The sequence below is a fragment of the Monodelphis domestica genome, chromosome 1 (genome assembly GCF_027887165.1).
Source record: "Monodelphis domestica isolate mMonDom1 chromosome 1, mMonDom1.pri, whole genome shotgun sequence".
In the NCBI taxonomy this organism is placed as follows: domain Eukaryota; kingdom Metazoa; phylum Chordata; class Mammalia; order Didelphimorphia; family Didelphidae; genus Monodelphis; species Monodelphis domestica.
Window position 1 is genome coordinate 616393903 of NC_077227.1, and position 24188 is coordinate 616418090.

General features: G+C 36.9%; 1 protein-coding gene across 3 annotated transcripts in view; it reads left to right on the forward strand.

Annotated features, from left to right (window-relative positions):
* Positions 1-24188, forward strand: part of KIF16B (kinesin family member 16B) — a 341792-nt gene that overhangs the window by 124648 nt on the left and 192956 nt on the right. For all 3 annotated transcript variants that reach the window (XM_056813860.1, XM_056813861.1, XM_007476655.3), the window contains exon 13: positions 15635-15754. In XM_056813860.1, coding sequence (XP_056669838.1) covers positions 15635-15754 — 120 coding nt within the window. The remainder of the gene's footprint in view (positions 1-15634; positions 15755-24188) is intronic.

Below are 24188 nucleotides of genomic sequence, written 5' to 3' on the forward strand. Positions count from 1 at the left end.
CTCTCAGAGGGTATAGGGGGGGAATGTGATCAAGACCATAAATGGAGAGGTTACCTTTATTTTTTTTAGTATTTTTAAAAAACCCTTACCTTCTGTCTTGGAACCAAATTGGAGCCAATACTGTGTATTGGTTCCAAGGCAGAAAAGTAGTAAGGGCTAGGCAATGGGGGTCAAGTGACTTGCCTAGGGTCACACAGCCAGGAAGTATCTGAGGCCAGATTTGAACCCAGGACCTCCCATCTCTAGGCCTGGATCTCAATCCACTGAGCTACCCAGCTGCCCCCAAGAGAAGTTACCTTTAAAAAGCAGAATCCTACCTTTATACTTAACTTGGAGCAAAGGAGGAAAGAATAGGTTATAAAGAGGTATTTAGTTAGGAAGAAGAAAAAGTTGGAGATGGCCTTTCTTTTTTTTTAAACCCTTGCCTTGTGTCTTAGAATCAGCGCTTCTGTGTATTGTTTCCAAAGCAGAAGAGTGGTAAAGGTTAGGCAATGAGGTTTAAGTAACTTGGCCAGGGTCACATAGCTACAAAGTGTCTGAGGTCACATTTGAACACAGGACCTCCCATCTCTGGGCCTGATTCTCAATCACTGAGTCATCTAGCTGCCCTTTGACTTCTTTTTTTAGGAAAGAAATAGTTCTTTGCTAAAACAGGGAATAAAGAAGGGATGATATGAGACGTCTAAGGAAAGAGATAAAAGTATGAAACAATCATTATAGAGAGTATGATAGGACTCAACCCAGGAAAGAATAAAAGGGTCATTGCTGTGGATGAGAGAATTGAAAAAACCTGCAGCAGAGTTGGAGAAGCAAGATCTGCAGAACTGTCAATCAAGGGAGGCATTCTAAATGGAATCCTGACCAGAAAAACGGTTGAAGAAGGAACAGCCAACCTGAGGAATTTGGTCCCTTGCCCTTGGGACAGAAAGGAGTAAGGACTGAAAGTTCCTGCTCTCATTGGTTTCTCCCTACAAGACTCAAGTGACAAAAATATTCAAGCCTGCTAGTCATTTTCCCAATTCAAGACTCTATTCCACCATCCTTCATCTTAAGAGTATTTTAGAACTAGGGAAAACCAAACCCTCTCTCCCATCAACTTCCCTACCTTTCTCCTTCTCCTAAATAAATCCCTTGTTTAAACTTATCAAAGAGAGTTATCTGTCTGATATATCAAGATACTCACCCAGAGCTGATTTCCAGTGATACCAACTGTAAAACTAACCAATGGGGGAAGGGAAGAAGGAGGAAGGAGGAAGGATTGGGAAGAGGGAGGAAGGGAAGGAGAGGGAGGAGGTTGCCTGATCTGATCTTTCCATCAACACAACCTTCAGTTAATTCCCCTAATACATTGCCCCGTGAATGGAAGATTGGTCCAGTTCAGATTAGATGAAATATATAATGAACTGAGTTAACATAGTTGGTTGACTTCCTTAAACTGGACATGAGCAGCAGCAGAGAAAATTAGGGTATGCAGAATTCTGGTTTGATAAGGTATAACTTGCAGTGTGTAGGGAGTCAAGACTGGGTGGTGATCTGTGATTGAAATGATTCATCACAGGTTCGAGTGAAAGGAGGAAAGTTAAGAATTGGGATAATGGATTAGGAAAACTTGGCAGTCTTGCTAAGGATGAAGACTAGGTAGGTATATTAGCAGGGAGACAGGAAGAATTTGAAGGAGAGGAGATTGTGGGAGAAGAAAAGGATTTCTGTGGAGATGGAACAGTTTTGGGTGAAATTCACATCCACAGTATGACAACTCCTTATTGTGGCCGAGAGAGTAAAACTGAAACTCATGGAAGGTTAGGGAGTTGAACTAGGAGAACCAGGATATTTGAGAAGGCTTTGAAATTTATATTGAAGGCCATAACTTTGAGGGCAGGCATTGGAGTAGAGAGGAAGACTTTTCCAGGAACCAGATTTCTTAGAGTAATTGTTTAGAGAGCAGTCACTCTTTCATTTTTTTTTTGTCCCCCAAACATCCAGCACACTGCCTAGTACAAAGAAGGAACTTAACAAATGATTGTTTAATTGAATTGAGAAAAGAGGGAAAATGGACCTGGAGGATGATAGATATCTGTGACAATTTGGACTGGGTAGTAAAGAGATGGGTGAAATAACCCTCAAAGACCTAGTGATGGTGTCAAAGGAGACAGTCAAAAAATGAATAAACAGTATGACTTCTCTTCTCCTTAACCTAGTGCTTAACAGGTGAGAGAAGAAAGTGGACAGGGTGGTTAGTAATGCAGTGTCTTCTGGACAGAGTCAGGTTTCTATTTGCTTAAGAAGATGAAAAAAGTGTGAAGTGAAGGAAAAAGGAGATATAGGAAAAGAGGAAATTAATAATCAGGGATTTCAGAAGATACAGGAGAATGAAAAACTAGACATGAGCATGTAGGAAAACATGGGAAGGAGAAAGGAAAGAATTTTTTCACTTTTGCTATAGCTAATTTTTAAACATGGAAATGAGGGTCACTGTCCGAGTGAGTAGTTAATCAGCAGGTACCTTTGTTGACTGACATTCCCACAGGGGGAAGTAATGATTAGGCTTCTCATGGCTACACTGAACTCCCATTCTGTACCCATCTTGGAGCCTCCTCTCATGATGGCAGGGGATGAGGCACATTTAGCAGGTGTTCAGCACATGGTTTAGATGCTCAAATCACTTGAGTTCCTGGAAGCAAAAGCTCTCCTGTTTCCTTAAGTGTATTGAGGCTCCAGCCTCTGTGATGTTTTAGTAATCATTTAAGCAGGTCTTCATATCTGCTGAGGCCTGGGCAGCTTAGAGTTACTATTTCACCAGGCCATGTATGGTCTAGGACTCCTAGAAACAGAACCCTGGGTTAAAAGTGAGTCTCTTGGAGCCATGATTCTATTTTCTCTCATTCCCTAGGCCAGGACCCATTATGGTTTTTTTTTTTTTTGGACACCATTAGAGAACAAAAAAGAAAACCAAAAAAACCCTCAAGTGTTGATTCCTTTTAGCACCTCACCTGGATTCTTCTTTTAAGCAGTTTTTATCTCCAGATGTATATATTAGCAGCAGTCTTGGTCTGAAGGGGACTTGAAGTTACTATTGCAAAGTCAGATCTTTCAGTGGAATTTGAGGTAATAGGATTTCTACACATTTATTTATAGGGGTTTTTGGTGAGAGGGTCTAGACAGTGACCTGGAGAGCTCGAGTTAGGCCTCTCCCTAGAGGATCCTTTCTAAAGGTTCCTTTTCCAAGTCCAGCAAAACCTCACCTATCCTGTGCCTTTGAGAACCCTCAGCTTTCAGAATTGCTTTTTATAAAATAGTAAAAATTCTTTCCTAATATCTCAAGTCTTGTTGGTAAAGAGGGAGCCCCCAGCTCACAAGCAGCAAAAGTTCTGAGATACCTTGTGTGCTATATTGGGAACTTGATGTAAGGAGCAACCTTTTTGTGCAAAAACTGAAGTGTGGGAAAAAGGAAAGAAGAAATAAAAAAGGGAGGGAAAACACAGAAAAAAAGAACATGGTTGTCTGTAGAGATTGGAAGCAACTGTGATTGTGAGCAGCAAAGGACTATTGATGAAGAGACACATGTTAGATACCCTGGTGGGGAGGACAAGGACTTGGTCTTTCATCCTGTAGAGCTGAAGGCATGATATTAGACACAGAAATCAGAGAGGCTGAGGTATACACCCTCTATTCCACTGACCTCCATGAAAATCAGTATCATTCGGCCATCTTGAGGACAGAAGTATTCATAAGGCAAGTGATTCAGCATATTGGCCTGATTTTCCCTGGTTTGGCACAACAGTTTTTGAGGAGAGGGAATTATGCATCTTTTAATAAATTCCATTAAAAAAAAGTTGAAAGAAGTTACAACACTTGATCTTCAGATATCCAGAAAGCTTATTGACCTAGAAGAGTTCATTTATTGGCTGAAGGTTCCAGGTAACTTTGCTATACTCAGAAAGTAATCTTAAGATTTAGACAACCAAATGGGACTCTGGGCAAGTCACTTAATTCCTGCTTGCATCAGTTAAGTGTAAAATGGGAAAAATAATAACACTTAACTTACAGGGTTGTTCTGAGATCAGAAGATAATATTCGTTCTATGCCAGGCACATATATAAATATATAATTTATAGTAATTATAAATTATAATAAAATTATAAAAGATAAATTATAATAAAAATATAAATATAATACATATATAAATATTTATTCACTTTCCTTCCCCTTAAGATCTGGAATGTACTTTCCTACATAGACTTCCTTACTTGTAACTACTATTTCTTATTTTAATAAATTGGTTTTTCAAATACTGGTCAGTGAGTTTTTCATGGTAAACACTAGTTTGCCCAGACAGGTCTTTATCGCTCTCTATATGTCACCCCTATATATATAATATATCTCATACATTCACACTTAAGGAGTTCAGAGAATGCTATACATTCGATTGTGAACTCCTTGAGAGCAGGTTCTGTCTTTTGCCTCTTATTCTATAACTGCAACATAACAGAGGACCTGGCACATAGTAGGTCTTCAATATAGACTAATATATAGATTTATAATAGACTAATATATAGACTTCAATATAGATTAATAGTGAATTTGAGGCCTTTCCTATTTTCCAGTCGACTACTAACATTGACTATAAATCTTTGGCCATCTAATAAAAGAAAAAAAAGAAAAAAAAGTGACAACCAAATGATCCCTAAAGTTTAAAAATGAATTTTGTGTAATAATCTTAGGTATCTCGTAGACTTCTGTCTGGGACCTTCCTCTTTGCTACTTCATTTGGTGATTTCACCCGTTCCCAGGAATGGATTCTCAAATCCATCCTTCCTCAAACTAACTCCCCATGACTGCCTCTTTCATATCTCCAACTGCTTTGCAGATGTTTCAAACTCGATGTCTAGTAGGCATCTTACACTCAACATGTCCATAGCAGAATTCTGTCTTCTCTCTAGACTTTGACCCCCTCTTTCAACCCATCACTCCAGTCTATTCAGCTCCTAAGGAGATTTTCCTAAAGCACAGATCTGATTTCGTTCCTGCCCTGCCTCCTAAAGCTGTCCTGATTAAGTCCCAACTAAAAATTCCATCTTTACTGGAACCCTTCCCTTTGTTAATTATTTCCTATTTATCCTCTATATATCTTTGGGCAGGAGGTGGTCCAACAGAGAGAGTGCTGGGCCTGCAGTGAGGAAGACTCATCTTCCTGAGTTCAAATCTGACTTCAGACACCTTGTGACCCTGGGCAAGTCATTTAACCATGTTTGCCTTAGTTTCCTCATTTGTAAAATGAGCTAAGGAAGGAGATAGCAAACTATTCTAATATCTTTGCCAAGAAAACCCCCAGACAACTTTGTATATGTATATATTTGCATGTTATCTCCCTCATTAGACTGTAAGCTCCATGAGGGCAGGGATTGTCTTTTACCTCTGGTATTCTCAGCATAGCACCTTGATTATAATAGGTGATTAATGAGTATTGATTAATTGACTACTTATAATTTTCTCCTACTAATGTGTGAATTGTTTTCTCTTGTACTATTTTTTAAAATCCTAAATTCTCTGTAGTTTTCTTTTGATCTGGATGAGTTTGGTTGTCAAATGCTTTGTTCAATTTGAAAATGTGTACGGCTCTAAATATTTTATCTGTTTCTTTGGGGATACAGTATGCCTGTAGTTATGGAAAGGGGTGCCAGGCTGTGCTATGCTAAGTATTCTATCTTGTCAAAGAGGTGTTTCATAAATTATGCATAACAGTACATGCCACTCAATAAATATTTAATATGTGATAGATATTTTCATCTGAAATTACTTTTTCACTTGAACAATGATTTAAACCCTAGTTTTTAGTTTTATGAGGTGACACTTTTATAATATCATGTAGTAGTTGAATGCAGTTTGAATGTCAGAGAGCCTCAGGGCAGCATTAATCACAGATTCATTTCCCCCCCTGAATCTTGGAAAACTTTCATATAATTCAGCTTTTGCCAATGTGTGTGCGTGTGTGTGCGCGTCTTTTCTAGTCCAAGTAATGCTTTTGACCTGAAGAAACTAATGTTCTATATTTCAAATGTTCTTTAAAGTCCAAAAGCCTTGGATATTTCCATATAAAGGGTTGCAGTGGGAAAAATGAATATTTAACTGGGAAGTAGGCCAAGGTAATCTGTATGTTAGAGGGGAAATTGTTGCAGGTAAATATTGCTTCTTTGGATGGAGAGGGGGATTCTCAAATTATTTGTTTTGTACACTTCAACAATGAAGAAAAATACAAAGGAAGTGTTTTTTCCTTGTGTAAATACTATTACTTTTTATATATCCTGGGATGGGCAGAGCCCTGGCGGTGTCATGGGGCTGCTACATGCAATTTTGTCTGTGCTTGGGATTGCAAGCAGCTGCTTCTCCTGACGAGCCTGATTTATAGTGTGTGACTACGTGGTAAAATTTCTCTCTTGGTATAATCGTCCCTTTTAAAAAAATTGTCTCCCAAGCTTTACTTAGCTAGCTATGAATTTTACTGAAAGGAGAAAATATACTAATTCCACTAATGCCCTCAGGTGAGAGTGGAGGGATCATTTTCTTCAAGATTTACAAGGACCTCTGTGTAGTAAATCAGGACTATTGAAATCAATGACTTTTATCTGATACTAAGATTCTCAGCAAATTTTTTTTTCTGGTACTGGATTCACATATAACTGACAGGAAGAACGGGTTAAGGGCATTGCTAATGTTGACTGTGACCTTGCTAGGCCTTCTTTTTTTGGTCCCAAATTTGTTACAAATGAGTCCCTTTATTCCCTTTGCTTGTGCATTCAAGCAATATCAAATTAATTTGCCATCTCTCAGTTGTTTGTTTCTTGAAATTCTTTAATCCTCTGTCAGTTTTACCTATCTTCTCCTAGACCTTTATGGCCAAAGGCTGACATTTTTGCATGGTTCCAGGATTTTGAACAGCCAGGCCAGTCCAGCAGTCCAGGGTACCTTCCCCGCCCCTCCCCTCTCCTCCCCTCCAATTCCCCCCCCTCCCCTCCAATCCCCCCCCCCCCCCCACTTCTCTTAGCATTGTCTTCCTCCATTGGAATATAAGCTTCTTGAAGGCCAGGCCTGATTTTGCATGGCTCTACTTGTATCTCCAACATTGCTCTGTCTTTCTTCTCCTTTATAGACAAGATCCAGGCACATATTTACATGAACTTGAGGGAGAAATCTTGGTCCCACTATATTCTTAGGCATTTAGTGTAACATCTTACAAACAATCTGTCTTCTGAAATTTCTGAGTTCTGTTCATTTAATATACATTTATTGATTACCTATTGTTTATAGGGCACTATGGTAGCTGCTTATTAATAACATTCCATAGAGCATATTGAAAATCTTTGATTTAGAGAATGTCAGGTTTTGACTTTCTTTTAACATTTAAGCCACATTTAAGACATTTGCTTGGTTTCATTTCCTAAATTGTTTAAAAGTTCTTTAGGAAAGTGACACATTTGATTTTATATGAATTTTTTCTTCTTTGGCATTGACTTCAATCAATTCTGCTATGTAACATAGAATCAGATATTTGGAAAGAACCTTAAAGGTCATAGAATCCAACCCCTCTTCCAAAGCATAAATCTTCTGTATAATATCACTGACAACCACCTATCTCCTATTTAACTCTTCTAATGGTTGGGGACACTCTTCAGAAAACCTTAATGTTATAAAAATTTTTTTTTAAGATTTGTTTTTTAAGATTTGTTAAGATTTGTTGTAAGAGATTTGTTTGAAATTTAGAATATATTTTCCTTAGAAATAAGCTAAGAAGAAAGGAAAGAAACAAGCATTATTAAGGGCAGGCCTTGTGCTTTGCAAATGCTATCATACTTGATCTTCACCACAACCCTGGAAGGTAGGTGTAATTATTATCCCCATTTAACAGTTCTGGAAAACTAAAACCTATAGATTATGTGGGGCCAAACAGAGCTATTAAGTGTCTGAGATTGGATTTGAATTCAGGTATATGGACTCAAGGCATGCTACTCTATCTACTGTGCCGCTTAATAGTAACTGGAAAGATGAATCTGAAGATGCTGACCCTACAGTCCTCTGTTTCATTCAATAACTACCTGCCAATCACTTAACGAATCTCGACTATAGTTGTCATATGTAAAACAGAAATGATACTCTTTCCTTTGCCTCTTCCTCAGAGATGCAGTAGTAATGATGATAAAAGATTTACAGACTACTTTTCATACATTCTTCACTACAGCCCTATGATGTGGGGCTACAGATCATATTATATTCATTTCACAGGAAAACTAGACTAGAAAAAAATTAAATGACTTGACCCTGGTAGGATGATTAGTAAATCCAAAAGAAGGATCTGTGCCTAGTTCTCGCCTGACTCCAGCTCCAGCACTCTTTCCTTTATACTACATTGCCTCTCACCCTTGAGGATCAGATGAAATATATCAACAGTTGTTCCAATTGCAAAGTATAGCGACCCCCCACCGAGTCCTATATTATTTATCTGTGGGTGATAACCTGAGATGGAGAAGGGAGACTAAGGAAATGAGTGAATAATAAAGACTCAGAGACAGCGAGTTATAACACATGGGGAGTAACGCGAACTCTGAGGAAATATGAGGAATAAGAGAATAGGTGGGGAGTACCAACTCCTTAATACTTCCTATAGACAAGGGAGACTGAGCATAAATAGGAAGTATGGGGGCGACAGTATCGCGAGTCAGCAGGAAAAGATAGGACAGAACATTGTGAAGATACAGGTAAGTAAGAGTGTAAGAGAAGAGGAGGGAAGAGAAGGAATTCGAGCTTGTTCCCTAGTATTTTTTGGAGGTTTTAGGAATGTGAATTAGGAAGAGATCAATGAAAACATAACATGGCATAGGTCTTAACATTGGTTGAATTGACAATGACAAGATCAAAGAGGAGGAGATTAATCCAACCCACGCTTTGCAGATGAATGTACTCCAAGCCCAGGTAGGGTGGGGTCTAGGCCCAGGCCATGAATTTGCCCTTCTTATGCTAGTCCTTTGGACTGTCCCTTTCCGTTCAATGAACATTAAGAGGTCTGACCATGCCTTTGGTAAATGCATATACAGGATACAATATCAATACATCAACCATCCTTTCCAGATGCTAACATGCCTGGTATGCTACACAAAGTGATCTATAAATGTGAAAGATAAAGAAATTAGAAATGCTAAACAAATTCCCAGAAAAGCCCTTGTAACTCACAAGGCATAATTATCAAATTTGAAGATGATGTAATGTTGGGAGGACTAGGTTTCATGTTGGATGACAAACACAGGATCTAAAAAGAGACCTGAAAGATCAGAATGAGAAAATGTTATAAGAAGAAAAAATTTAAATTCAATCCAGTGAATATTAAACACCTACTATGTGCCAGGCACTGTGTTTAGCACTGGAGATATAGTTAATAAAGAGAAAGTCTGTGCCCTTAAGAAGATCAGAATTTAAAGGGGGAAGATAGCACATAAAAGGAGGCAGGGAAGTGGTGGGGTTGGGAGAGTACCCTCCATGGGAACATCTTATTGCATAGAATTAAAACCAGGCAGAGAAGCAGATGCAATAGGGAATGTTCTGAGAGTCTGGTTTCTACCCTCTCTAAAGGAAGGCTTTGTGAGGTGTTTAGGACTCTGCCTTCCAGTCAAGAAGAGGATGGTGGGGAAGGAGAGGAAAGGAGCTGATGTCAATTAAGATTGGAATTATTAGCATATTCTGGGAGGGAATTTTGTTCAGTTTGTAGAAACCAGGAAGAGCTGCAGATTCAAAGTGGAGTGATCTGAGACTAGTTAATTGGAATAAAAGTAAAAGGTTGAAGGTAGGTTTAAAAAACAACAACAACAACAATGTAACTGCAAACAGTTTGTTTAAACATTGGAAAGTTAAAGAATGGGTCCAGAGGAAGGTGAGTGGAACTGTGAGGCATTTGCAAACCAATGCATCTGACTAAAGCAATGGGATATTTAACTTAGGGAAAAGAAGACTTGAGGAAAATGTGATGATTGTTTTCAAATATTTGATAGACAATTAAGTGGAAGAGGGAATAGACTCATTGTATGCTACTTCTGTGGGCAGAACTAGAGAGTAGAAGTTAATTGGAGGCAAATTTGAGTTAGTAGGAGGAAACACTTCTTAATAAACAGAGCTATCAAAACAATGTAATGGAATCCCTTACATATTACTAGTATTCCTATTTTTCTTGTTGCTGCTTAGGATGGATCTTGGATTGGCCAAATTATTGATGCCAAAGTAGTTTGATAAATTTTGGAACTGAATTCTTGAATCATTAGCATTTTCCCTATTTTGCTGTTCATTTTAAAGACCTTTTTAAACATTTTTTAGAGTTCCATCATAATAATAGGTAACATTTATATAGTTCCTACTATGTGCTAGGTACTAAGCTAAGAATTTTAGAAATATTATCACATTTGATCTAGACTGACATATTTAATTTTTCATTGGTTGCATCCTTTCCTCTTTTTTTTGGCTTTTAAAAATCAATTCTTTGGAGCATAATTTATAGATACATTATTCTCTTTAGATGTCACTAGGATCTTTTTTTGTTATCAGGATCATTTGTGATTATCTAGTCAGAATTTTGCCTCCTATTACTCTAAAGAAATTTTCCTTTTTAGAGCGTCTGGTATTAGAAACAGGGAATATGGAGATTGTCACATTTTCTTTTTAAAAATCTTCTTTTTCTTTTTTTTACATTTTGAATTTAACAATATCAACAAACCCAGGAATTCCAATTTACAAAACACAAAAAAGAGTATTGTATGTTAAACTGAATCTCTGTTATGTGGTGTTAAAATTTATATTAAAAAAATTTTTTTAAACCCTTACCTTCTGTCTTGGAATACTGTGTATTGGCTCCAAGGCAGAAGAGTGGTAAGGGCTAGGCAATGGGGGTCAAGTGACTTGCCCAGGGTCACACAGCTGGGAAGTGTCTGAGGCCAGATTTGAACCTAGGACCTCCTGTCTCTAGGCCTGGCTCTCAATCCACTGAGCTACCCAGCTGCCCCCTTATATTAAATTTTTTATGTACTTCTGAGTTTCTTTTTCTTCTTAATCTTTTTTTTTTTTGGTTGTTGTTGTAGCCATCATTTTTCACTAATTCACCCCTTGTAACAAATATCGTTAAGCACAACAAATCAACATGTTGGTCATCCATGAATATATGTTTCATTTTGAAACTCTTGCTCACCACTTCACCAAGAAGTAGGAGTAATATGTCTTTTCGCTATAGGGAAATGGATTCTTGTTATATATTTTTATCAACTTCCTTTATATGTGTCAGCTTTCTGAAATTTTGGCAGATTTTGGTGCAGAATCCCCCTTCCCTCTAACTAATTGCTTCTCTTCTAATTCCAGTTGCATTTGTTTTTTGCACAAAAAATATTTTTAGTTTATGAATCAAAATTGTAATAATTATTTTCTTATATGATCATTGCTATCTTTTGCTATCATTTTTTTTCTGAATTTAAAGATAAAAGATCTTTTCAGGGACAATGTAGTTCAGTGGTAAGAGCACTGAACTGGCAGGACCTGTTTAGGATGTGTCACTACTAATTCTGTAAACTTGGGAATATCTATAAAACGAGGGGGTTGGACTAGGATCATAGATTTACATTAATGGAAGGTCATCTAGTTTCACTCATTTTACATGTGAAAAAGTAAAAGTGACTTACTCAAAGTCTTGTAGGTAGAGAGCCTTCAAGGTAGATTCCAGGTCTTTGGTTTCAGAGAGTGTTTTTTTCCAGTTTAAATATATTGTAACAATTAAATTTAGGTTTTCACTCAGCATGAGAGTTATAAAAGTGGTTGCCATTTACAAAATATTAGCCCCCAAGTCAAAATGACTGTTAGCAGCTTTTATTTACAACAGAGTAGAGATAGTGAAAGTGGGAAATATAGGAAAGAGATAAAGCTTGATCTAGCCTACCAGCCCTAAGTGCTGCTCCTGTTTGTCTGGCTCAGCCCCTGGCAGGAGCTTTCCCAAGGCCCGATCTCTACATGGATTTCCTGGTAGTCCTCATCCAGAAGTCCTGGTGGTGTCTTCAGCAAGAGTTCCACCAATGCAGACAGACTCCAAGGAAAAATGTCTCTTTAGCTCTACTCACTGATGCAAAATCCCAGGGAAGAGTCTCTCCAAAAGCCAAGGAAGGAATGGTCTCCAAGGAACCATTCTCTCCAAAAATCAAGGAAGGAAAGAGAGCCAGACCATGTTGGTCTCTTCTTTTATATCCCTTTTCCCAAGTCATTTCCAGTCTCTGCCCTTCTTCACAGAAATGAGTTGTTGTCTCCCAATTTGCCTAGCGTTGCCCAAAGGGGTCAGTGCTTGTGGCTTTGGGGATGTGAACTAGTAAGTGAAACTTGTGAGCTCCCTTCTAAGTAGGGGTACTTTAAATTCTTGATTTGATTAACTAAAAATAAACAAAGGGAGATTAATTCTACCTTCACAATATGATTCTAAGATAGGATCCTATGTCTAACATCTGTTGTACCCATTTGACTATTTCTACTTTTTCTTGTTTTGGCTGCTATGAACTCTTAATAAACTAGGTTGTTTCATCTTTTTGGGTTTGTGACTTTTTATAATCACTAATTTTTGCCTTTTAAATTGGGTTCTATCAGTCATGTCTTTAATTATTCACATATTACCATGTGTGGGTTATTCTTCCCTTTCTAGCTCATGATCAAAAGTTGAGTTACCCAGAAGAAGACTATCCAAGGTTCAAATATGTAGGTACTCTTTGGGTTCATCTTATAGAATCACAGAACTTGGGAGCTAGAATGGATGCCAGCAGACATTTAGCCCAACCTGTAAAAGAAAGAGTTCTCAACTCTAATATGCCTAAGTTGTGCATCCTCTATATGAAGACCTCCAAGGCTGGGGAACCCTCCAAAGAGGATAGTGTACTCAAATAAAGCTCTTGAGCCCTCACTACAATGCTCTCTTTTAATACTCAGCAGTTTTTCTTTTTAGTTAGCACAAAGCAAACACATTTATTGAAATAACAGTCTGAGCATGCCTAATATGTGCCAGGCACTGGATTGAGAGAGAGAAAAGAAAACCTGCCCTCAGTATGTTTCCAGTTTAGGAAACTGAAAGAGGTGGAGGTGGGGCAGGATAGTGAAGTTCAAAGGAATGCATCTGTGTGGGAATTGAAGTAATTCTTGTCCTGGGCATACTTCTTAAATGGACATTTTGAGAAGAGTTTTTTATTTCTCCCCTTTCCAGTCAGAGGCAGTGGCCCCAGGACAGGGAACACTGATGGGGCCAGTTCCAGAGTCAAAGTGATCTTGTTGGATGATGAGATTCCTGGGACATGTCTTAGATAAGTGCAGATCGATGTTGGAAATGAGTAACAAAACTGTCCCCATACACCTGCAGGTTACATTCCCATAAATGGGAAGAGTGGGCACAATTGGAATACATTAGCAGATAGATGGGCACACACAAAGGGAACACACATGAAAGCTTACAACACTGACACTAGGCACGGTGGTGTTCTTTCCCTCTTTTGATCTTCCTTAATTCTACTGTCTTCCCTCTGTTGATTAGTTCCAGACACTTACTAGCTGTGTTATTCTGGGCAAATCATTTGATCTTGTTGGCCTCAGTTTCCTTATCTGTAAAATGAATTAGAGAAGGAAATGTCAAACTATTCCAGTATCTGTGCAAAGGAAACCCCAAAAGGGATCATGAAGAGTAGTAGGACAATACTGAACAATAGCAATAACTACAAGGGGCATAACTGATCCTTTTACTTATATTCTTGACTATAGTATTTGCTTGCCTATTGTGGAAAATTAATATTGAATTGCAATGAATTTTATGTGAAATCTTTAAGGTTAGCTAGAGTCCAAGCAAGAGTAATTTGTTCCTAGGCCTCAGGACATTGCACTGGGTTGTCTTTTGGTATAGACAGGGTGGATACCTGCTCCTTATTTCTCTGTAATTTAGAACTCTCTTAGGTAAGAAAAGCTGGCAAGCTCTCACTGCCATGTTGGACTGCAGTTGCCCAGCCACTGTCCAGGAGGAGGAGGAGGTGACTGGGGGTCCTTGAGACCCACCTCTTTCTGTGATGAAGTGAGGGAGGAGTTGGGGTCTCTAAGCCCACCTCCTCAGTGGTTAGTTACCATCAGAGATATCTTGGAATATCCCGTAGAGGGACCGAGTGGTGAGATTACAAGGGATATATAAGATGTATGTCAGAGGAATTTGAGGTTTTTTTTTTCCCCCTATGTGCTTGTTGGTGCCTGTTTGGGTTGTGGAGGAAGTCTCCTGGACATTTTAAGGTTTCTTGAGTAGTTGATTAATAAATTAAAATTAAGAAATACAGCCTCTCCAGAATTTTAATCATTATCTTATCTAATGGCCTAAACCCTGTAATCTTCTCAAATTTGGTTAAGGGATTCTTACCTCCTAAAGGTCTAAAAAGCATCTTTACAATTCCTTCACATTGATCAGAGACTGAAATAGGCATTTTATATGGTGCAAATGGAACTTCTTAAAAGTCTGAAAGTGGTTAAATATTTACATTTCATTATCTTTGTTACCAGCTCTATGTATCCTGTAGGCCCTTATGCCTGAAAAAAAAAAAAGCAAAACTTCATTTCTTCTTCACTGTTTAGGGGAAAACAGCATTACTCTGACTAACCCTATCCCTGTGTATTCCCACTGCTTCTTTTCAGGCAAGCAGAGCATATTTTGTAGGTCCTCCCTTGTTTTACTTTCCTTATTGTTGCTTCAATATTTATTAGAAAAACAAGTAATATTTCTTTTGTCATTGATGAGTAATTAACCAGCAGTGTTTTATTGAATTCTTAATTGTATGCAAGGCCTTGTGCTAAAGGAAGAGTAGTGGTAGTCTCTATAGTGAAAAATACCCTGTAAGCAGAATTTGAAGACTTAGATTCAAGTTCTGACAGCCATGTGACCTTGCTGAGTCAGTTCTTCTCTTCTGGGATGCCAGACATCACTCACAATTTTATTTTATTTTATTTTATTTTATTTTATTTTATTTTATTTTATTTTATTTTATTTTATTTGTATTTTAAACCTTTACCTTCTGTCTTAGAGTTAATACCAAGTATCAGCCTCAAGGCAGAAGAGTGGTAAGGGCTAGGCAATTGGAGTTAAGTGACTTGCCCAGGGTCATATAGCTAGGAAGCGTCAAATTTTGATTTGAACACAAGACCTCCCGTCTCCAGGCTTGGCTGTCTGTCTCCTGAGCCACCTTGCTGCCCTAGAGACATCATGTTTATCTAGTTTCTTTCAAGTTTCTCTGAAGAAATAACATTTAACCTGGGCCTTGAAGGATTTAGATACAAGATAGCTCTGTAAGTTTAGTTAATTTTTATCTGCTAGAGTTTTATGTGAAAACAAATATTATGAATAATTTCTGCATGCAATGGGATTTCTAATTGAAATTTATAACCATACTTTCACTATGCTTTTCTGGTTTTTAATGAAAAGTAAATCTTGGGACATTTAAACACTCTAATTTAAAGAATGTAGTTTCCTTTTTTAAACATTTCAGTTGACTTTTCTTTTTCAGTTGACTTTTCTTTCAAATAAATTAAAACTTGAAAAAAAATTCTCCTTTCATTTTAGGAACAAACGTTAGCCCTGAGGAAAGAAGGAATTGGAGTTGTTCTGGATTCTGAGCTGCCTCATCTGATTGGCATTGATGATGACCTTCTGAGCACTGGAATAATCTTATATCACTTGAAGGTAGAAATAAATCTAATCAAACCCTTTACATGGCTTCAATTGAACATTGTAATTATATTTTGTTTTCCCTTAGCAAATTTTACTGTAATAATCTATGACTATGAAGATTGTTATTAAAAGCTGTATAGTGAAAAATCAAAGTACAGCATGTTGTCAGTTCCTTACATAATTGGAGTATAAAAGTAGAATTATATAAGTGTTCAACTTTCTCCTTGTCTGATCAGTTTTAAGGCCATATTTCAATCAGGTTTGGGGCAGGGTGGGAAGAGATCCTATTTTGTATATTATCCTATAACTCAAAGGCCTGTTGTTGCTAGAGCTAGGGGAGGGAGAAAGAGGAGAAAGGAGAAAGTACCTGAAAGCAGCCTTTAAAATTTAGTTTAAATTTCATTTAAAGCTGTCATTCATTACAGTTTTAGAATTCAATTTAGCACTTATGTTTTTGGATCACATTATAGTGTTTGGAAATAATAATTGACTTCCTAAAGGCATTCATGGTAATAATGGTAGAGACCTTGTATAGAATAGTCCAGGCCAAAGACCTATTTCTTTTAAATAGAAACGCCTGATGCTTCTGTTTGATAACTGTGTTGATTGTGTTAAACTTTTAAGAGCTGCCTAGCCTGGGGGCTGGGGGGGAGAGGAGGATATAGAACTCATTCCCCAGTATGTATACCTTGGAAAGATGGATAGTGTTTTGTGTTCAGATTTAAAAGGAGGAGAAGAGAAGGCTAGGTTGCTTTTGGAAAATTGTAGGGCTTTTTTTTTTTTTGGCCCCAAGTTATGAACATTATTAACATGAAAGCAGAGACCCATCTTTTTAATACTAACATTTTTCTGGTGTTTGTATATAGTAGTGAGATGAGGAATACCTCTGTTTCTGAAGAACTAAAGATGAACATCACATAGAAGATGAAAAAAACATATGGTGTGTGTATGTGAATAGACCTCAATATAGAAACATCAGGGAACGCTGAAGAGTAACAGGAAGCTTAAAGTTTATCACCAAGAAATTGTATGCCAAGAAGAGATGGGCTGGTTATTTGGCAGGAGAGAGGGATGACAAATGGGCAGTCAGAACGTTCTACAGATACTCTCTTGGTGCCAGAAGAAAGCGAGAAAGGCTTCTTCTACCTTGTTAGATGATCTCTTGTGGGGAGTTTTGGACACAGTAGGAATGTGGTTTGCACAAGATGATCTGAAGATGATTTTAATATGCTTCTTTGGAGGGAATTAATGAATCAATGAAACAATAGATCCATTTGAATATTTGAGAGTATTGAAGTTAAGAGTTTAGAATCTCCCATGGGGAATATTTTCTTTTTGACTTCATTTTAGTTGATAGATTTGAAGTCAGAAGACTTGACTTCAAAGATCCTGTCTGCTACTGCATATCGACTTACCTGTGTGGTCTTTGTGAAATAATTTATTCTCAGTGAGTAAATGAATTTCAATGAACTTCAATTTCCTTATCTCTAAAATTGATTGAATGGGTTGGATTAGGTGACCTCCAGAGATTTTTCTAGCTGCACATTTTTGATCTTGACTCTATGATCTTAATTTTTTTTTTCTGAAACTTGGCTCAGAATAAAGGAGCAAGATAGTTGCCTAATAGAATTACTCTGTCACCTTTCACCTCACTGGAGGCTCTCTTACTACTGCAAAAATAAGATTACCAAAATGGTACACCAATGAGGTATTTTTTTTTTTGCTGAATATTTCATTATTTTAAAAAGATTCATGACTATTAGCATGGGTAGGCTTTCTACCAATTTTGATGGCATTGGGTTGCACCTCAGTGGAGATGGGTTCCATGAGTTATTGTTGGGGGGAATTTACTGGTAGCCAATCTTTTGGACTAAACAAACTTTACAAAACGTTTATTTTCAAATCTGTATGTAAAGTCTTTTGGAGATGTGTCAACAACTAGAATTGAGTAGCATAGCCTTCATAAACCCAATATCACATAAAGGCCATGAATGGGCATGTTAGTGAGTAATCAAGTTAAATGTGAGATATAATGGGAACAAAACAGAGTCTGTAGAAAGCGTAGAGAGAGACACTAATGAGCATATCATCCCCATTGTGGATGGAATTATCAGATATATCAACAATGATATAAATAGAATAAATATATTCCAATGACAGTTCATTTTCAGCAGCAACATTAAAGGAACATTTGGGCCTCGGTATTTTATATGTCCCAAATGAAGTATAAATAACAATTATTCACATCAAACTGGGAAGAATGGCAGGACCAGGCCAAGTACATACATGTATATGCCACATGTGACAGAACAAAGGAATTAATTCACAATATACCATAGGAAATAGATGATAGTCCATATGTTAAGATAGCTGAGATAAAATAAATAACTACTGATTATTTGCTTTCTTATCTTTATAAAATCCTTATGAGAGTACATGCCAGGATTATCTTTGATTGAAAATAGAAGAGAGACCAGGCAAGTTTTGTTTTGTTTTTAAATACAGGACAGCTTTTATTTCCTACAGAACCATGTATGGCATAAAAAGAGCTCACAGGAACCTCTAGATAGGTATAGAAAATAGTATTCAGATGACAGACAGGCTTTTACAAAGATTCTCTGCAACTGATGACTATATCCTTACAGTCATGTTTTTGCCTGAAAGGTACAAAGAATGTAAGATCTTGCTCTTTGTTGCTTATACACAAATGTTTGACTCAGTAGAGCAAAACTAAACTTCCAAGAGTGTCTTGTGACAGGTCTTTCATGTGTATATTGAGGTCATAAAATTCTTTGATAAGTGCAGGGATAGTTAACTGTTCAACTATCCTGATTATTAATATCCAATGATGCAGAGAGCAAGAAGATATATGTTTTCCTAAATTGTTTGTCACTATATTGGAATATGTCTTGTACAATGGAAGAAGTCTACATGGATGATGAACTCTGGGTGTTTCTATTTATGGATGAATTATGCTGATTGCACTAGGGCATTATAGGGATCCTTATTGAGATCCAAAAATTATTCAAAAGTGATCCATCTGACATAACATATAGGAAAAATGCAAATAGAGTTTTAAAATGCTGGTTGTCTAGACTATTGACATGAAATAGCATGAAGTCATTCAGTCAACTAACCTGTTAAGTATGTTCTAGTGAAATTGCTAGGCACTAGACTAATTCATTGAACTAGTTCATCAATACATACATAAACTTTAGTAGTTTAAGATGGCACTATCACTTTTGGGACATTGGTATTTGAGAAGGTTATGACAAACAATTAGCTAGGCACAGAATTGAATGGTAGGAAGAAAAGCAGACTATATTTGGGAAAGGGTATAAGACTTTTAATAGTCCTAGTCTAAACCTGGTGCAGAGACCCATCTTCCAGTACAAAAGCTCTACTATTTCTGCAGTCTCTAAAGAATCAAAGTTGGAGATGATTTTAAGGGCAATGGAGAGGTGTCTGGATGGATACAACGCGGATACAACATATTTTCCATCATTTCTTATGCTCAAGCAGTATTGTAAATGATATTATTTAAGAAATGTATAATTAGAAAAGGGGATGAAATAGTCATGTATCAAGGTATTACAGAGTAACAGACAATACTCCACAACATTACCTTTTGGAGCCACAGACAGTAACCCTGAAGAGACTAGATTTACCTGAGTACTTTATTGAATATTATTAGCTAAAGCTATTGGGAATAGGTTTATCTGTGCTTAGCTTGAATCCAACTCCCTTATCTTGCCCTTTGTATAATTATGTCCAGTGAGATCCGATACATAAATTGTTTCACAGAAGTTAAAGCACAATATAAATGCTAGTTATTATTATTGTTATTTTTAAGCCACTTCCCATTCTCTTATCTATCTCATGATATTTAAAGGCATCATTTATAAAGCACCTACTATTTTGCAGGCTCTGTTGTAAGCACTAGGTATACAAAGAATGGTAAAGTCCTTATTCAGGAGAAGCTCATAAATCTAATGGGGGACACAACATGCAAATAACTATATACAAATAGCCTATAAACAGTAAAAATAGGAAGTAATCATCAGAAAGAAGGCAGTAGAATTAAGAAGGATTATTGGAAAAAGCTTCTTATAGAAGGTGAAGTTTAAGCTAGAACTTGAAGAAAGCTATTCAGATTTCTTTTGGATGTTTTGTCTTTATTCTTTTTTAAAATTAAAATTTAATTTAATTGGATGATTTTGAATATTTTTCCATGGTTACAAGACTCATCGTCTTTATTCTTAATTGAAATTTTCATTGTCTTACATGTGTTGAGTCTAAGTCAAAGCTGAGTTCTGCTGGTAACTGTCTTACTTACTGAACCTGTAAATCCTGGCTTTGAGTCATTCTTAGTTCATCCTTGGTTCATTTTGGATGGCATGAAATTACATTCTTGTGTTCACTCTAAGCTATTTGTCCTTTACAGCTATCTGGTTTATCTCATGTGTCAGTTTTTTAGATAAATGATCCCATTTCTCTCCCCTCTCTAATCTCTTTTTATGCCTTGAAGGTGACATAGTGAAATAACATATTTCTACACGTAACTACCCATGTAAATGAATGTACGTTCACCTGGACTAGTTTCTATCCTATAAGGCTGGACTAGTTTTTAGCTCAAGGCCTCTCTACCCCCGATGTTAAACATTTTTGACCCTTACTTACTTTATCATGAAATGTGAAAAGGTCTAGAGGAAGGCTTCTGTTTTATTGGTTGGATCCTCTGTGGAACATCCGTAAACATGGACACATAGACACAACATGGACACAAATCATGGCCACAGGAAGAGAAGATGTGGTTGAGATGTGAAGACCCCATATGGATGAGGTCATGAATCCATTAACATCCTGAAGTAAATGAATAGCTTTGACCAGACCCCAATATATGGTCACTACCTTATTGTAAACATTGAGGATATACAGAGATTGCCAGCTCTGAATGCATACAAAGAGATTATTTGCAGATTGTGAGGAGCTCTGAATGCATGAGTTTCAGAATTGGAAGAGATCCCCAAAGCCATTTAATCTGAAGTTTCTTCTACAACATATTTCAGGAGTCAGCTAATCTCCTGAAGACCTTAAGTGAGGCCACTTGCTACTTCTTAAGGCAACTCATTCCACTTTGGTATATCTCTTCTTGCTATGAAGTTTTGATTTACTTCAATCCTAAATTTGCTTCTTTGTGATTTCTAATGTAGTTCAAGTCAAAGAACATTAAGAGCTAAATATCTAGAAAGTGTCTTACTTTGTGCTAGAGATACAAGAATGAAACCAGTCTTTCCTCTTGAGGAGTTGACATTCTCCTGAGGGAAAATATATTCAAAGTAAGAGAGGGGAATCGTAATAATTGATTGAATAACAATAGCCACATCCTGGCAGTCAACATGGTAAAAAGGGAGGGGCATTAGTACTGCTTGTCCAAATTCCATTTTGAACACTCACTATCCATATCCTGGACAGTTCACTTAGTCACTTGTGCCTCACTTTCATTATCTGTAAAATGAGCACAGTGGACTAGATTTATATATATGGACTAGAGGTCCATATAAGGGACCTCGAAGGTCCCTTCCAGATCTTTTTTTCCTCTTGTCTGTGATTTAGTAATATCATTTTGATGGCTAAAGATGGAAGAGGAGGCCAATTAGGAGACAATTGCTCCAGTCTTGTTAAGATATGATAAAAGATCTAAACTCAGTTAGAGGCCATGTGAATAAAAAGAAAGGGCAGATAGGCAAGATTTTATGGAGGCAGAACTGAGAAAACTTAGCAACTGAGCAATTAGAGAGTTTCATGGATAGTGCTGAGCCTGTAGTCAGGAAGATCTGAGTTCAAATATGGCCTCTGACACTCACAACTATGTGACTCCAGGCAAGTCACTTAACCCCATTGGCCTCTGTTTCCTCATCTGTAAAATGAGGTAGAGAAGAAAATGACAAACCACCCTAGTATCTTTGCCAAGAAAGCCCCAAATAGGGTCACACAGAGTCAGACTCAACTGAAATGACTGAATAACAAAAAAAAAAAAAACTGAGTGTGGATATTGTGGCTGGATGATAACTCCAATGTTGCAAACCTGAGAGACTTGAAATAATGGTGATGCCCTCAATTTTTAATGTATCTTTTATGCACATATATATAAACATAAATGTTTGTGTGTATATGTATATACATACGTTTTTTTTTCTCCCATTAGAATGTAAGCTCCCTAAGGACAGGAAATGCTTTTCCTTCTCCTTCAATGGCATACATATAATAAGTTCTTAATAAATATTTAGGGATTGATTGAATGCCCTGGACACTTGTGAGGGTCCCTTCTGTGTAATCCTTCTGCCATTGGTGCCACAAAGGTCTCAGAGAACTGTGACATATAATCTCACTTCTAGTTCTGACTTTTAGAGCTAAACTCAAATACTTACACACACCTTCTCTCAATAAAGTGAAATATCCACAGTTTCTTTAACCAATCTCAATATGGTATAAACACAAGACCTTTCAGTGTTTTGATTACTCTTCTGTCCATCTTCTAGTTTATCAATTGCCTTCCGAGAATGCAGTGTCCACAGTGGAACAAAACACTTCAAATGTGGTTGGATCGTGTCAGATTGTAGTAGGACACTCTTTTTCTTATTTCTGAATGTTATACCTCTTAATGTAGCCTAATATTGCCTTAGTTTTCTGCTGTCCATGTCACTGGGGTCCCATAGTCTCCACATCCTTTTCAGAAGTACTTCTGTCTTACCATGCCTTCCCCATCTTTTAAAATTGAATTCTAGTATAAAACTTTACATCTATAATCTGATTAAATTTGATTTCAAGAACATGGTGCATTGGTTGTCATGACCTTTTCAAGTTCTGAATGTCATCCAATGTGATAGTTATCTCTCTCAGCTTTGTGTCATCTTCCAATAAGTTACCAGATTTTGTCAGTTGTAACTCCACAATATCTTTTGCATTTCTCTCCTTCTCTCTGCTCATAGAGACCCGTACCTTCATTCGGGGCTTGAATGTCATTTGTCAGGATGATCAAAATAAGTTTCCTATTTGGTCTCCTAGCCTTTAAGAATTGTCTTTTCTATAATTTACTCTTCATATAGCTTCCTGATCATTATTATTAAAACATGGCTATATCATCCCTTTGTCAAGAATCTTTAGGGATCCCCTTATACATCTAAAGATAAAAACCAAAAAGAGTGGTATTCTGGCTCATCCTGTCATTTAAAACTCCCTAAAAACTGGTTCTTACCTATATTTCTACACCTCATTGGTATCATTTCCCTCCATTAATACTTTGTTCTGGTTAAATTAGACTACAATCTTTTCTTCCAGCATAATATTCTCTTTCCTGATCCTGTCCACACAAATGGCCTCCATGCCAGGTAAGAAACCCTTTTCTGACATTCACTGCTCATAATTCCCCTTTTCTTTTAGAGCACAGTACAGGTGCCAGAATCTCCTTCTTGAAGTTCTTTCCAGTTTACTTCTGTAATTGTTATATGCCAATAGAAAGTAAGTCCTTTAAAAGTAAAATCTTTCATTTTTTTCCAAATTTGTTTCCAAAACACCTCACAGTACCTTGATCTTGATTGATACTTAGTCATTGAATCAGATTTTAAAATTTGATAAGAATGTCATCTCCTGCTTTATCCAAGTTATTGATCAAAATCTTAAACAACATAGATACAAGCACAGATCCCTGATATAGTCTACCAAACAACTTTGTCCAACATGCCATTTAACCAAGAATGACTTTTCTTTGGATCTATCTTTTGAACCACTTCATCTAGCCTATACCCCTGTATATGTATACATATATGCATATATGTATATATATCCATTAAAATATATATTATTGAAGACTTTGCTAAAATGCTATGCTAAAATCTAGCCAAACTATATTCACAGAATTCCTTTAATTAGCCAGGTATATAAGCATGCCAAAATAGGAAATGAAGTTTTTCTGTTAAGGATCTTAACTTTATGTTATTGTTGTTTTCTATTAGAGTTCACTATCTCTTTAATAATGCATTATACAGTATTGTTAAGAATAGAAAGTTTTCAGACTCATCTTCATCCTTTTTTTTGAAAATCATTCCTTCATCTACCTTTATTCAATCTCTTGATACACTTTCTAGTTCTTTATGATTCTTTAAGCATCACCATTGCTGGTTGGGTATTAGGAAAAGAGGCAAGGATCAATAATCTCACCTGACAGCCCTTTTAGTATCTCTCAATGTCATTCTATTCTAGAAAGGCTTCTTCTTGGCAGACAAAGGAAAACAAGAAAGAATCAGGTGATCCTTCTCTCTAAGAGTTATTGTTATTATATCTACAATCTCCTTAGCACATAGTAGATACTTAACAAATGCTGATTGATTAATTGGTTAGCAGAGACCTTTGCTTTCTTTTAATTCTTTTTCTTCAATATAATTAA